The 16,063-nt window shown below is 47.2% G+C and overlaps 1 protein-coding gene across 1 annotated transcript in view; it reads right to left on the reverse strand.

Moving 5' to 3' along the window:
* NGLY1 (N-glycanase 1) overlaps positions 1 to 16,063 on the reverse strand; it is a 194,964-nt gene that overhangs the window by 150,218 nt on the left and 28,683 nt on the right. Inside the window, exon 2 of the mRNA XM_063922237.1 lies at positions 10,973 to 11,087. Within this exon, the coding sequence (XP_063778307.1) occupies positions 10,973 to 11,087 (115 nt within the window). The remainder of the gene's footprint in view (positions 1 to 10,972; positions 11,088 to 16,063) is intronic.

A 16,063-nucleotide genomic window follows, 5' to 3' on the forward strand; every position in this document is an offset into this window, starting at 1 on the left:
ACCGTGGGGATGTACCAAAGCTCCCAGACCGGGTGGGAGAGTGCTGAGGTTGCTGCAGAACTGATTGACCAAACTGAAGGTCCTCAGAGGCCAAAGTATCGAACTTGTAGAACTTAGCAAAAGTGCTTGAACCAGACCAAGTAGCCGCTCGGTAGAGCTGTAAAGCCGAGACACCCCGGACAGCCGCCCAGGAAGTACCCACCGACCTCGTAGAGTGGGCCTCTACAGATTTTGGAACCGGCAAACCTGCCGTGGAATAAGCATGCTGGATAGTGAGCCTGATCTAGCGTGCAGTTGTCTGTCTTGAAGTGAGTCGGATTTCCTGTGACGAGCTGTCCTCTTTACGTATACCTTCGATGCCCTCACAACATCCAAAGTCTTAGAAGTAGCGGAAGTGTCGGTGATAACCGGAAACACAATAGGTTGGTTTATGTGAAACGCAGACACCACTTTAGGAAGACATTGCAGACGAGTTCTGAGTTCAGCTCTGTCCTCATGGAAAACTAAATAGGGGCTCTTGTGAGACAAAGCTCCCAGATCCGGCACACGTCTTGCTGAAGCCAAGGCCAACAGTGTGACGGTCTTCCACGTAAGATATTTTACGTCCACCTCTTGTGATGGTCCAAAACAAGTCCAATTGGAGGAACTGCAGCACCAAATTGAGATCCCAAGGTGCCGTGGGAGGAAAAAAGTAGGTTGGATGCGCAGAACACCTTTCAAAAACGTCTGGACCTCAGGGAGAGAAGCTAATTGCTTTTGAAAGAAAATGGACAAGGCCGAAATCTGGACTTTTATGGAGCCCAGACGTAGTCCCACATCCAAACCTGCCTGCAGAAAAAGCAGGAAACGTCCCAGGTGAAATTCCACTGCAGAATAAGTTCTGCTCTCACACCGAGAGACGTATTTCTTCCAAATACGGTGGTAGTGTTTAGATATTACCCCTTCATGGCTTGGATCATAGTTGGGATAACTTTGTAAGGGATCCCTCTTCTGGCTAGAATCCGCCGTTCAACTTCCATGCTGTCAAACGTAGCTGCGGTAAGTCCTGATAGACGAACGGGCCCTGTTGCAGAAGATCCTCGCAAAGAGGTAGAGGCCACGGATCTTCGAGGACCATCTCCAGAAGGTCCGCGTACCAGGCCCTTCTTGGCCAGTCCGAAGCAATGAGTATTGCTTGGACATTTTCCCTTTTTATTCTTTTGAGAACTTTTGGGATCTGAGAAAGTGGAGGAAACAGGTACACCATCTGATAGACCCATGGAGTCGTCAGAGCGTCTACCACCACTGCATGTGGGTCTCTCGACCTGGAACAATACCGCTTGAGCTTCTTGTTGAGACGAGAGGCTATCATGTTGATTTGTGGATATCCCCACCGACGTGTCAAGCACCTGACACTTCTGGGTGAAGGTCCCACTCCCCAGGGTGCCGGTCGTGTCTGCTGAGGAAGTCTGCTTCTCAGTTGTCTACTCCCGGAATGAAGACCGCTGACAACGCCACAGCGGTTTTTTCTGCCCAGAGGAGAATTCTTGACACCTCTGACATTGCTGCTCTGCTTTTCATTCCGTCCTGTCGGTTTATGTACGTCACTGCCGTCCCATTGTCCCACTGGACCTGAATGGCCCGATCGTGAAGAAGATAAGAGGCCTGCAGAAGGGCGTTGTATATGGCCCTGAGTTCCAGCATGTTGATTAGAAGGATGACTTCCTGACTTGACCATCTTCCTTGAAACTGCACCCCCTTGGTGACTGCTTCCCAACCTCTGAGGCTTGCGTCCGTGGTTAACAGGATCCAATTCTGAATTCCGAACCTCCGACCCTCAACGAGGTGAGAAATCTGTAGCCACCACAGAAGGAAGATCCTGGCTTTTGGCGACAGACGGATCCTCTGGTGCATGTGAAGATGCGATCTGGACCATTTGTCCAACAGATCGAGCTGGAAGGGTCTTGCGTGAAACCTTCAGTATTGAAGCGCCTCGTTAGAGGCCACCATTTTCCCTAGAAGGCGAATGCATAGATGAACTGATATCCGGGTTTGTTTCAGGACATCCTGAACCATCGACTGGATTACCAGTGCCTTTTCCAACGGAAGGAACACTTTCTGCGACTCCGTGTCCAGTATCATTCCCAGGAATGGGAGCCTCAGTGTTGGCTCTAGGTGAGATTTTGGAAGGTTCAGAATCCACCCATGATCCTGGAGTAGTTAGGTTGTGGGGCCAATGCTGTCCAGCAACCTCTCCCTGGATGGTGCCTTTACCAGAAGATCGTCCAGGTACAGAATTATGTTCAGTCCCTGCTTGCGGAGTATAAACATCATCTCTGCCATCACTTTGGTGACTACCCTCGGTGCCGTGGAGAGACCAAATGGCAGGGCCTGGAACTGGTATTGACAGTCCTGCAGTGCAAACCGTAGATAAGCCTGATGAGGCGGCCAGATCGGAATGTGAAGGTACGCATCCTTGATATCCAGAGACACTAGGAATTCCCCCTCCTTCAGACCTGAGATTACCGCTCTCAGAGACTCCATCTTGAATTTGAACACTTGTAAGTACGGGTTCAAAGACTTGAGGTTCAGAATCGGTCTTACCTAACCGTCTGGTTTCGGTACTAAGAACAAGTTGGAATAGTACCCCTTGTTGAGCAGATGAGGAGGAACTGGAACAATGACCTGAGTCTATACCAGTTTTTGGATGGCATGCTGTAAAGTTATACTTGCCGCTTGTGAAACTGGTAAGCCTGATTTAAAAAATCTGTGAGGTGGGAGCTCTTGGAACTCAAGTCTTTAGCCCTGGAAAACAAGATCTATGACCCAGGGATCCCGGCATGAACTTGACCAGATGTGACTGAATAATTTTAGTCGGGCTCCCACCTGACAGTCCTCCAGGCATCGCGGTCCACCGTCATGCAGAAGGCTTTGAGGAAGCAGGGCCTGAGCTCTGTTCCTGAGCACCTGCAGTTGCTGGTCTGCGTGATTTAACTTTTGCGCCTCTGGAGGCCGTAGAAGCACCTCTGAATTTCCCCTTAAACTTGGCTGTCCGAAAGGACTGTAAATTTGAAGCTGAATAAGCTTTTATGGCTGGGGGAACTGCGGAAGGAAGATACATAAACTTACCCGCAGTAGCTTTGGAGATCCATTTGTCTAGTTCGTCTCTAAACAAGGCCTCTCCTGTGAATGGTAGGACTTCCACGACTTTCCTGGAGTCCGGAGTAGCAGTCCACTGGCGTAGCAAACTAAAGTCTCTTATGGCTTCCACCATAAAGTTCGCAGAGTCCTGTATATGCTGCAGGAGTAAAACAACATCTCCCCTAGACAAGGAATCTAACCCCTCAATTAGGTTACCTGCCCATTTAGCAATGGCTTTTGTGATCCACGCACATGCAATAGTGGGTCTCTGGGCCACCTCAGCAGCTGTGTACAATGATTTCAGTGTAGTCTCAATTTTACGATCAGCCGTATATTTTAGGGAGGCTGTACCAGGGACAGACAATACAATTTTCCGTGACAGCCTAGAGACTGATGCGTCCACTATCGGTGGATTTTCCCATTTTTTCCTATCCTCCAGAGGAAAAGGAAAAGATGAGAGCAACGTTTTAGGGATTTGGTATTTGAAATTTCTTATCGGGATTAACCCACTGTTCTTCAAACAGGGTATTAAATTCCTTTGACGCAGGAAAAGTGACTGAGGACTTCTTTTTTACATTAAAATAAGATTCCTCACACTCCTCTGACACCTTATCAGGAATTTGCAGAACCTCTCTGATAACCTCTATAAGAGCCTCTATTCCCTGTGACAGAGTAGCATCCCTCCCCCATCCAAATCCACCTCACCCTCCTCCATGTCTGACCTGTCAGAGTCAGACTGCAGGATATGGGCCAGAGATCGTTTTTGCGGACAAATGGGAGGGGATTCAGACGCTGGTTTGGGGACCGAGTCCCTATTCATAAACTCATCCACAGTCTTTCTTCAGCCCCGCTATTCTGAGAAGGTGCACTGCCCTGAGTACCCAGTAGTGAGCCCCCTGGTAAAGAGGAACACTCCGCTGTACAAGAAACACACTCTTTGCCTGACATAATGTAAACACACAGGAAAAGGTTAAGCCCCCCCCCCCCCCCCCCCCCCTCCTGCTATGACCCCCTGGTACTGCCGAGGTAATCTGGAGCCTCTCTGGAGGAGCTGCGTGTCCCTGTCAGTCAGCGTCTGTGTTCACTGCAGAGGACGCTGGTGAGCTGCTGGATCTGCTCATAGTGAAGGCCCCGCCCCTTCAATGGCGCGTGGTCTTCCTGCTTTTTTTATGCTGGCTGAGGTAATCTGGTGCTTAAAATGGAGAGAAAACCGTTTTGAGGCTGTTTTTGCCAGTGTGGGTACTGTGTATAGTGTACTGAGACGCAGCTGTGTACTGTGTCTGGAGACGCATTCCGCCCCGGTTAGAAGCCGTGCATCTCTGTACCCTCATGCCGGGGCTTAGTACTCACCACTCTTCATTTTTTTGGCTGTTAGGTGTGGCGGCGTGCCGTGGTGGGGCTTGCGAATAGTTCCCTTAGGAGCTCAGAGTCCTGTCAGTGGGGAACGGGACCATTAACCCTTCAAGAGGTTTGGCCGTTTCCCCCCCCTTAGTCCCACGAAGCAGGCAGGCTGGTGCCAACCAGCCCTGCCTGAAAATAACAAACATATAAAATAAATGCAGAAAACTCTTCAGGGGCTTCCATAAGTGTGACCGGCTCCTCCGGGCACATTTTCTAAACTAAGTATGGTAGGAGGGGCATAGAGGGAGTTGCCAGCCCACACTATCAAATTCTTAAAGTGCCCATGGCTCCTATTGGACCCATCTATACCCCATGGTACTAAATGGAACCCCAGTATCCTCTAGGACGTAAGAGAAAATAAGAATTTACTTACCGATAATTCTATTTCTCGTAGTCCGTAGTGGATGCTGGGGACTCCGTCAGGACCATGGGGGTTTAGCGGCTCCGCAGGAGACAGGGCACAATAATAAAAGCTTTAGGATCAGGTGGTGTGCACTGGCTCCTCCCCCTATGACCCTCCTCCAAGCCTCAGTTAGGATACTGTGCCCGGACGAGCGTGCATAATAAGGAAGGATATTGAATCCCGGGTAAGACTCATACCAGCCACACCAATCACACCGTACAACCTGTGATCTGAACCCAGTTAACAGTATGATAACAACGAAGGAGCCTCTGAAAAGATGGCTCACAACAAGAATAACCCGATTTTTGTAACAATAACTATGTACAAGTATTGCAGACAATCCGCACTTGGGATGGGCGCCCAGCATCCACTACGGACTACGAGAAATAGAATTATCGGTAAGTAAATTCTTATTTTCTCTAACGTCCTAAGTGGATGCTGGGGACTCCGTCAGGACCATGGGGATTATACCAAAGCTCCCAAACGGGCGGGAGAGTGCGGATGACTCTGCAGCACTGAATGAGAGAACTCCAGGTCCTCCTCAGTCAGGGTGTGCCCCTGACCAAGTAGCAGCTCGGCAAGTTGTAAAGCCGAGACCCCTCGGGCAGCCGCCCAAGATGAGCCCACTTCCTTGTGGAATGGGCTTTTACTGATTTTGGCTGTGGCAAGCCTGCCACAGAATGTGCAAGCTGAATTGTACTACAAATCCAGCGAGCAATCGTCTGCTTAGAAGCAGGAACACCCATCTTGTTGGGTGCATACAGGCTAAACAGCGAGTCAGATTTTCTGACTCCAGTCGTCCTGGAAACATATATTTTCAGGGCCCTGACAACGTCAAGTAACTTGGAGTCCTCCAAGTCCCTAGTAGCCGCAGGTACCACTATAGGTTGGTTCATGTGAAAAACAGAAAACACCTTAAGGAGAAATTGAGGACGAGTCCTCAATTCTGCCCTGTCAGAATGAAAAATTAAGTAAGGGCTTTTATATGATAAAGCCGCCCATTCTGACACACGCCTGGCTGAAGCCAGGGCTAATAGAATCTTCACCTTCCATGTGAAATATTTTAATTCCACAGTGGTGAGTGGATCAAACCAATGTGACTTTAGGAAACTCAAAACAACATTGAGATCCCAAGGTGCCACTGGGGGCACAAAAGGAGGCTGTATATGCAGTACCCCTTTTACAAACGTCTGAACTTCAGGCACTGAAGCCAGTTCTTTCTGGAAGAAATTCGACAGGGTTGAAATTTGAACCTTAATGGACCCTAATTTTAGGCCCATAGACAGTCCTGTTTTCAGGAAATGTAGGAAACGACCCAGTTGAAATTCCTCTGTAGGGACCTTCTTGGCCTCACACCACGCAACATATTTTCGCCAAATGCGGCGAAAATGTTTTGCGGTTACATCCTTCCTGGCTTCGACCAGGGTAGGGATGACTTCATCTGGAATGCCCTTTCAGGATCCGGCGTTCAACTGCCATGCCGTCAAACGCAGCCGCGGTAAGTCTTGGAACAGACAAGGCCCCTGCTGGAGCAGGTCCTTTCTTAAAGGTAGAGGCCACGGTTCTTCCGTGAGCATCTCTTGAAGTTCCGGGTACCAAGTCCTTCTTGACCCATCCGGAACCACGAGTATCGTTCTTACTCATCTCCTTCTTATGATTCTCAGTACTTTTGGTATGAGATGCATAGGAGGGAACACATACCCTGACTGGTACACCCACAGTGTTACCAGAGCGTCCACCGCTATTGCCTGAGGGTCCCTTGACCTGGCGCAATATTTGTCTAGTTTTTTGTTCAGGCGGGACGCCATCATGTCCACCTTTGGTTTTTCCCAACGGTTTACAATCATGTGGAAGACTTCCCGCTGAAGTCCCCACTCTCCCGGGTGGAGGTTATGCCTGCTGAGGAAGTCTGCTTCCCAGTTTTCCACTCCCGGAATTAACACTGCTGAGAGTGTTATCACATGATTTTTCGCCCAGCGAAGAATCCTTGCAGTTTCTGCCATTTCCCTCCTGCTTCATGTGCCGCCCTGTCTGTTTACGTGGGCGACTGCCGTGATGTTGTCCCACTGGATCAATACCGGCTGACCTTGAAGCAGAGGTCTTGCTAAGCTTAGAGCCTTGTAAATTGCCCTTAGCTCCAGTATATTTATGTGGAGAGAAGTCTCCAGACTTGATCACACTCCCTGGAAATTTTTTCCTTGTGTGACTGCTCCCCAGCCACTCAGGCTGGCATCCGTGGTCACCAGGACCCAGTCCTGAATGTCGAATCTGCGGCCCTTTCATAGATGAGCACTCTGCAGCCACCGCAGAAGAAAACACCCTTGTCCTTGGAGACAGGGTTATCCGCTGATGCATCTGAAGATGCGATCCGGACCATTTTCCCAGCAGATTCCACTGAAAGGTTCTTGCGTGAAATCTACCGAATGGGATCGCTTTGTAAGAAACCACCATTTTTCACAGGACCCTTGTGCAATGATGCACTGATACTTTTCCTGGTTTTAGGAGGTTCCTGACTAGCTCGGATAACTCCCTAGCCTTCTTCTCCGGGAGAAAACATCCTTTTCTGGACTGTGTCCAGAATCATTCCTAGGAACATTAGACGTGTCGTCGGAAAAAGCTGCGATTTTGGAATATTTAGAATCCACTCGTGCTGTCGTAGAACTACTTGAGATAGTGCTACTCCGACCGCCAACTGTTCTCTGGACCTTGCCCTTATCAGGAAAGCGTCCATATTTCCTTTAGGAAGAATCATCATTTCGGCCATTACCATGGTAAAGACCCGGGGTGCCGTGGACAATCCAAACGGCAGCTTCTGAACTGATAGTGACAGTTCTGTACCACGAACCTGAGATACCCTTGGTGAGAAGGGCAAAATTTGGACATGTAGGTAAGCGTCCCTGATATCCAGTGACACCATATCGTCCTGGTTCGCTATCACTGCTCTGAGTGACTCCATCTTGATTTGAACCCTTGTATGTAATTGTTCAAATCTTTTAGATCTCACCGAGCCGTTTGGCTTCAGTACCACAATATAGTGTGGAATAATACCCCTTCCCTTGTTGTAGGAGGGGTACTTTGATTATCACCTGCTGGGAATACAGCCTGTGAATTTTTTCCCAATACTGCCTCCCTGTCGGAGGGAGACGTTGGTAAAGCAGACTTCAGGAACTTGTGAGGGGAAGACGTCTCGAATTTCCAATGTACACCTGGGATACTACGTGTAGGATCCAGGAGTCCACTTGCGAGTGAGCCCACTGCGTGCTGAAACTCTTGAGATGACCCCCCACCGCACCTGAGTCCGCTTGTATGGCCCCAGCGTCATGCTGCGGACTTGGCAGAAGCTGTGGAGGACTTCTGTTCCTGGGAATGGGCTGCCTGCTGCAGTCTTCTTCCCTTTCCTCTAACCCTGGGCAGATATGACTGGCCTTTTGCCCGCCTGCCTTTATGGGTACGAAAGGACTGAGACTGAAAAGACTGTGTCCTTTTCTGCTGAGATGTGACTTGGGGTAACAAAAGTGGATTTTCCAGCTGTTGCCATGGCCACCAGGTCCGATGGACCGCCCCTTTATACGGCAATACTTCCATGTGCCGTCTGGAATCTGCATCACCTGACCACTGTCGTGTCTATAAACATCGTCTGGCAGATATGGACATCACATCTACTCTTGATGCCAGAATGCAAATATCCCTCTGCGCATCTCGCATATATAGAAATGCATCCTTAAAATGCTCTATAGTCAATAAAATATTGTTCCTGTCAAGGGTATCAATATTTTCAGTCAGGAAATCCGACCAAGCCCCCCCAGCGCTGCACATCCAGGCTGAGGCGATTGCTGGTCGTAGTATAACACCAGTATGTGTGTATATACTTTTTAGGATATTTTTCAGCTTCCTATCAGCTGGCTCTTTGAGGGCGGCCGTATCTGGAGACGGTAACGCCACTTGTTTTTATAAGCGTGTGAGCGCCTTATCCACCCTAAGGTGTGTTTCCCAACTCGCCCTCACTTCTGGCGGGAAAGGGTATACCTCCAATAATTTTCTATCGGAGGAAACCCACGTATCATCACACACTTTAATTTATCTGATTCAGGAAAAACTACAAGTAGATTATTCCCACCCTACATAATACCCTTATTTGTGGTACTTGTAGTATCAGAAATATGTAACACCTCCTTCATTGCCCTTAACATGTAACGTGTGGCCCTAAAGGAAAATACGTTTGTTTCTTCACCGTCGACACTGAAGTCAGTGTCCATGTCTGTGTCGACCAACTGAGGTAAATGGGCGTTTTTATAAGCCCCTGACGGTGTCTGAGACGCCTGGACAGGTACTAATTTGTTTGCCGGCCGTCTCATGTCGTCAACCGACCTTGCATCGTGTTGACATTATCACGTAATTCCTAAATAAGCCATCCATTCCGGTGTCGACTCCCTAGAGAGTGACATCACCAAAACAGGCAATTTGCTCCGCCTCCTCACCAACATCGTCCTCCTACATGTCGACACACACGTACCGACACACAGCACACACACAGTGAATGCTCTGATAGAGGACAGGACCCCACTAGCCCTTTGGGGAGACAGAGGGAGAGTTTGCCAGCACACACCAAAAACGCTATAATTATACAGGGACAACCCCTTATACAAGTGTTTTCCCTTATAGCATTTTCACATATGTAATCATATCGCCAAATAAGTGCCCCCCCTCTCTGTTTTAACCCTGTTTCTGTAGTGCAGTGCAGGGGAGAGCCTGGGAGCCTTCCTCACAGCAGAGCTGAGCAGGAAAATGGCGCCGTGTGCTGAGGAGAATAGGCCCCGCCCCCTAAAACGGCGGGCTCTTCTCCCGGAGTTTGTGAGATCTGGCAGGGGTTAAATACATCCATATAGCCTCAAGGGCTATATGTGATGTATTTTAGCCATAAAAAAGGTATAATACATTGCTGCCCAGGGCGCCCCCCCCAGCGCCCTGCACCCTCAGTGACCGCTGGTATGAAGTGTGCTGACAACAATGGCGCACAGCTGCAGTGCTGTGCGCTACCTTATGAAGACTGAAAGTCTTCTGCCGCCTGTTTCTGGACCTCTTCAACTTCGGCATCTGCAAGGGGGGTCGGCGGCACGGCTCCGGGACGAACCCCAGGGTGAGACCTGTGTTCCGACTCCCTCTGGAGCTAATGGTGTCCAGTAGCCTAAGAAGCAAATCCATCCTGCACGCAGGTGAGTTTACTTCTCTCCCCTAAGTCCCTCGTAGCAGTGAGCCTGTTGCCAGCAGGACTCACTGAAAATAAAAAACCTAACTTAAACTTTTATTCTAAGCAGCTCAGGAGAGCCACCTAGATTGCACCCTTCTCGGCCGGGCACAAAAATCTAACTGAGGCTTGGAGGAGGGTCATAGGGGGAGGAGCCAGTGCACACCACCTGATCCTAAAGCTTTTATTATTGTGCCCTGTCTCCTGCGGAGCCGCTAAACCCCCATGGTCCTGACGGAGTCCCCAGCATCCACTTAGGACGTTAGAGAAAAGGGTGATTCAATAAGTAAGGTAACAAGACCTCTCATGTGTGTAATGTTCTCTATGTCATTCTGATTTCCCGCCAGGCCAGAACAGGTAGACCCCTGCTTCCCCTCACGGATATTAGACTGCACCTCAAATCAGTCATACTGTCCCAACATCAGCTGTAAGATGGTGGAGCTCGCGGAAACATGTCAAACATTGAGGTATGTAGTGTAATCAGTTTTCTGCGTCTAAAGGCACATCAGCAGCTGAAATTCATTGCCAACTTTTCGAGGTGTACCGTGATAATGCCCCGCCATCTTACGTCTGATATTGGGACAGTATGACTGATATGAAGCACGGTCTTATGGCCATGAGGAGAAGCAGGAGTCTTCCTGCTCTGTCCTGGTGGCAAATTAGAATGAAATAGAGACCATTGCACACGTGAAAGGTCTTGTTACCTTACTTACTTAACCACCCTCATACATACAAGCAAGTCTCCCAAAAACTGTTAATATGACTTGCACTTAAAGAGCTTGCCTAATTTTCAGAAAGCATACCTCTTCAAATCCCATTTCAAATAAACATTCAACAGCCCCAGGGACTGGCAAAAGTCTGGTGGAAAACGCTGTGTTCCCAATCCTTATGGATCTGTATTTTTCTTCATTTGGACTCCTGTTGAATTGAAAGGGAAATGCTAGTACTTAATGTCAGCATAGCAGAGGTTGGCTAGTATGGTTAAAAAGGACTACTAAACAGAGAACTGGCCACACATGATTCAATCTGATGTTATTCAGTTTTCTTACTGAATTGTTAAAACATTGGATTAAAGAGGACAGAAACGGTTGTATTCCTTATCAGATTATTGTGCGTGCTCCTACAACTGTCCAACATTACAGATTAAATGAAAAGGGATTTCTGCGAAATCAGATTAAGATACTATGTATGCAGCAATTAGAATGTCTCTACTACCTATTAATCAATTACTGTATAAAGGGGATGTAGTCACCATGCCAATGCCAGTCTCCCGATTCCAACCCGTATAAACAATCACTCCTTTGGAAGTAAGAAGTTAATGCATCTGTAGACAGCTTAAAATAAAAAACGGTGATTCAGTTGAGTGGGCGTTCCTGTGGGGGACCATGGAGAAATTTGGTATAGGCCCTGGGTTTATTAAATGGGTCAAACTGATGTACTCCGCTCCTTGTGCTAGAGTTTCAGTTAATGGTTTTATTTCCTCCTCATTTTCTTTACAAAGGGGAACCAGACAGGGTTGTCCCCTCTCCCCAACTCTGTTTGCGTTGGCAGTGGAGCCGCTAGCTTGCCTTATTCGTCACAATGACGCCATTACTGGGTTTGCTATGTGTCCTAGAGTAGAAAAAATTGCACTATACGCGGATGACATATTATTATTTGTATCCGATTATGCGGCTACCATGCCTCTGATACAAGAATTTGGGAGATTTTCTGGTTTGATGATAAACTGGGCTAAATCTTGTATAATGCCGTTTAGGGGGGCCGTGTCCTGGGTTCCTCTTATACCTCTTCCACTTCAGTGGGTGGATGTTTTTAAATACCTTGGTATATGGATATCTAATGACTTGACTCGCTACATGGCTCTTAATGTACAACCCCAATTAGATTACTTAAAATCTAGAATAGCGGTCTGGGGTAAATTTACGCTCACAGTCACGGGAAAGATGAGCCTCATTAAAATGACGGCACAGCCCATATTATTTAAATGAATAGATGGTATATTATCTTTAATTATTTTGTCTAGCAAATGGTTGAGAATCAAATTGGCCACTTTGACCTGCACAAAGGACTCAGGGGGTATGGCGTTGCCCTTCTTTAAACTGTACTATTATGCTGCGCAACTGACCCATATTTACGAATGGATTACGGATGAGACAGGGCTGGCTCTCCCTACTTTGGTGGTCTCGGACATGGATCCAAGGCTTACACCTTTGCATTGTTTGTTAGCAGGTAAAGTTGGTTTGATAAAGCTCCCATTATTTAAACAAGCAATATTGGTCTGGAAACAGGCTAATGCTATTGGGGGTAATTCAGAGTTGATCGTAGATGTGCTAAATTTAGCACATCTACGATCAGTTACTCCGACATGCGGGGGGACGTCCAGCACAGGGCTACTCCGCCCCACATGTCAGGCCCTGCCCCCCTGTACCTGCCGAGAAGCTCCCTACCTGCGCAGCTCCTGCACTCTGGCGGGGAGCTACACGGCGCCGCCCAGGTCGCAGCGGCTGCGTGTGACATCACGCAGCCGCCGCGGCCCGCCCAGCGGTCCAGACACGCCTCCGTTGTCCATACCCGCCTCTGCCTGTCAATCAGGCAGCGGCCATCTCACTGGCTGCACATGCGCAGTGCGCCTGCCGCACGTGTGCACTGTGCATAGTAATTCAGACTGCGATCGCTGCCTCTGCAGCGATCCAGTCTGTATTACCCCCATTATGCAGATGTAGGGTTGGGACCCAGATACCCCGCTGGATGGCACTGCTGGTTTTAAAGAACTGGCGGTACTTCAGTTACGAGTGACATGGAGTAGGTGGGGTATTACCTCTATTGGGCAATTATATTCGGGACCATAGTTAAAACATTCTCACAGTTACAGTCGGATCATCCAGTTCCGCATACCTATTTTTACCACTACCTACAATTGAGACATGCCTGTGATGCTCAATTCCCTAATAACTCTATTAACATACAACAATCACCTGTCAAACTATTGTTGTTATCACTGGGTGGTTCCCATCTTGTTTCTCAGATATACTCTAATTTGCTTGCATCACATCATCGGGATGATCTATCGCCCCTCCGTGCACAATGGGAGACCGATTTGGGTCCTATATCCCAGGATACCTGGGATGCTGCCCTGAGCAGTCCACGTATTTCCTCCACTTTTGCTAGATTTCAGCAAATTCAACTGTTCATACTTCATAGAGTGTATATGACATCTGTGCGTCTACTTAGGATGGGTGGTAGGGAGGATTATAGGGGGGAATTCAAATGTTTGAAAAGTCAGTTGGGTGTCTGTTTTTTCCTATCTAATAGACAGGGAAAAAAACGACTTTACAAACATTTGAATTCCCCCCTAGATGTCCTAAGTGTAAATCATCGGAGGGTACATTTTGGCATCTAATATGGTCATGCCCCGTGATTAGCTTATTTTGGACTGAAACTACTCGGATCATTGACTCCACTGGGGTTCCCCTGGATGCTTGTACTCCATCCGTGTGTTTATTGGCTGCCTTTGATAATGATGATGATGTTCTTGACAGGAATACACAGCGGTATATTGTTAATCTATGTATGTTGATAAAAGTTTGTATCGCCAGGTCATGGCTGTCTTCTAGTGGCCCTAGGACGGAGGCATGGCAGTCTCTCACAACCTAGGTTAAGCATCAGAAATATGTGTATATGTAAAGACAAGCGGAAACTAAACACCATAAAATTTGGGATAGATGGCTAGACTCGCAGTTTATGCAATAATGTGAGACTCAGACATTATTCTGATGGTGGAATATTGCCTACTATAAAAATGTTTGCATAACTTATGCTTTAATGTTTCTGCTGCGCGTTCTATATATGTATTTCTACTGATTGTGTTCGCATAATGTAATGACCATGGACAATATTCGTATATACTGATCTTTATTAGATAACATGTCTATGTTTCTATTGATGAATACAGTGTTATTTACGGTTTCTTGGGAGTTTTACAGTTGTATTGTAAGATGTAAATCCAAAATATTCAATAAAAATCATTGAATTTAAAATAAATAAAAAATGTGTATAATTAAGAAGCTATAACCCTTATTTCTGCTGAAAAAGGGGGTAATCACTTGATGATGCAATTTGCTAATTAGGGTTACGCACAAAAATTAATGAGCTTTCACAAGGTCCCGTCAACAGCACAGCTTACTGCAAACCCGTAGGAAGTGATTGCGGTGTGTGGATGATTTCCTAAACCATAAAAAATCCCGGCTTTCACTGTTATCGTGACAAATATAGTGTAGCTAAGGATGGCATTACGACTGTGATGCACCTATCCTGCAGAGAAGCATAAACAGTTCCTCCTTGCATGCTTATTTTGGAGCTCAGCGTGGCACCAACTGCCAGTTAACACTAGCAAAGTGGCAAAGTATACTGCTGGTGCATTAAGCTCTTGGCAGGGACTTTCCGAATGGGCCCGATACAGATACCGCAGCAAGTTTACAATATTGTGAAATAATGTGGTAACACATTTTGTAACATTGGAGTAAAGAAATGTCACCATTGCTACGCTGCTATAGCGTTTTCTCTGAAAATATATACCATACCTCCCAACATGAACCTCTCCAGGAGGGAGAGAATGCTCTGCTCCTGAACTTCCCGCTTAATGTATTATTTCCATCACCTGTGCTGAAACACCATTCTTATCCATTAACCTGTTCAACACAGGTGCCGGCAATCATACATTAAAAAGAAAATCCAAGAGCAGAACATTTTGTCCCTCCTGGAGAGGGTCATGTTGGGAGGTATGTATATACCAATATGGGGGGGGGGCATGCAATTGGCTCTGTATTTTTTGCTAGGCGAATAAACTGAGCTTTTCGCTAGTTTTAGGGTGAATGGGGATTCACCCTATGCAATAGCAGGGCTGGAAAACACGTGGATTGGTGAATCCATGTGTTTTCCGTTGAAAACGCATCCCATTTTCTACTTTTGAGGCATTTTTCGCCAATGCCTTTTCACTAAAAAAAAAAAAATGTGAAAAGGCATTGGAGAAAATGCCTTTAAAACGGATGAAAACGTCCATAATTGAATACTCAGTGGGGCAAATTAATTAGCTCCAAAATGATCAGCTCTAATTGCATACCCCACTTCACTATGTTGTAAGTAAAAAGATCTACTGATTACATTCACACATCTACATAAAAGTTTCAGGGCTCCATTTAAGAACAAGCCATAACCCCTACACATACTTCCCAACATGACCCTCTCCAGGAGGGATAAAAATAGGATTTTAAATTACCTACCGGTAAATCCTTTTCTCGTAGTCCGTAGAGGATGCCGGGGTCCATTTTAGTACCATGGGGTATAGACGGTTCCGCAGGAGCCTTTGGCACTTCGAGACTTTTCAACAGTGTGAACTAGCTCCTCCCTCCATGCCTCTCCGCCAGACCTCAGTATAGGAACTGTGCCCGAGGAGACGGACAACTTCGAGAGAAGAATTTACATTAAACTAGTGGCGAGATTCACACCAGTTCACACCATACAAAACATGCCGCCTAACATGGCTTTCAACATAACCCATGCTAATGTGCATGCATAACTTAACAGCTGTGAACATCTTAAACACATGAGAACCTGTGTAAAAAGATAAAACGTAATTTGCAGGAAAAATGAGCACTGGGCGGGCGCCCAGCATCCTCTACGGACTACGAGAAAAGGATTTACCGGTAGGTAATTCAAATCCTATTTTCTCTTACGTCCTAGGGGATGCTGGGGTCCATTTTAGTACCATGGGGATGTACCAAAGCTCCCAGTACGGGCAGGAAAGTGACAATGTTCCTGTAGAGCTGACTGACCAAACTGAAGGTCGTCAGCAGCCAAGGTGTCAAACCTGTAAAACTTAGCAAACGTGTTTGCCC

This window comes from Pseudophryne corroboree, chromosome 5, assembly GCF_028390025.1.
Source record: "Pseudophryne corroboree isolate aPseCor3 chromosome 5, aPseCor3.hap2, whole genome shotgun sequence".
In the NCBI taxonomy this organism is placed as follows: domain Eukaryota; kingdom Metazoa; phylum Chordata; class Amphibia; order Anura; family Myobatrachidae; genus Pseudophryne; species Pseudophryne corroboree.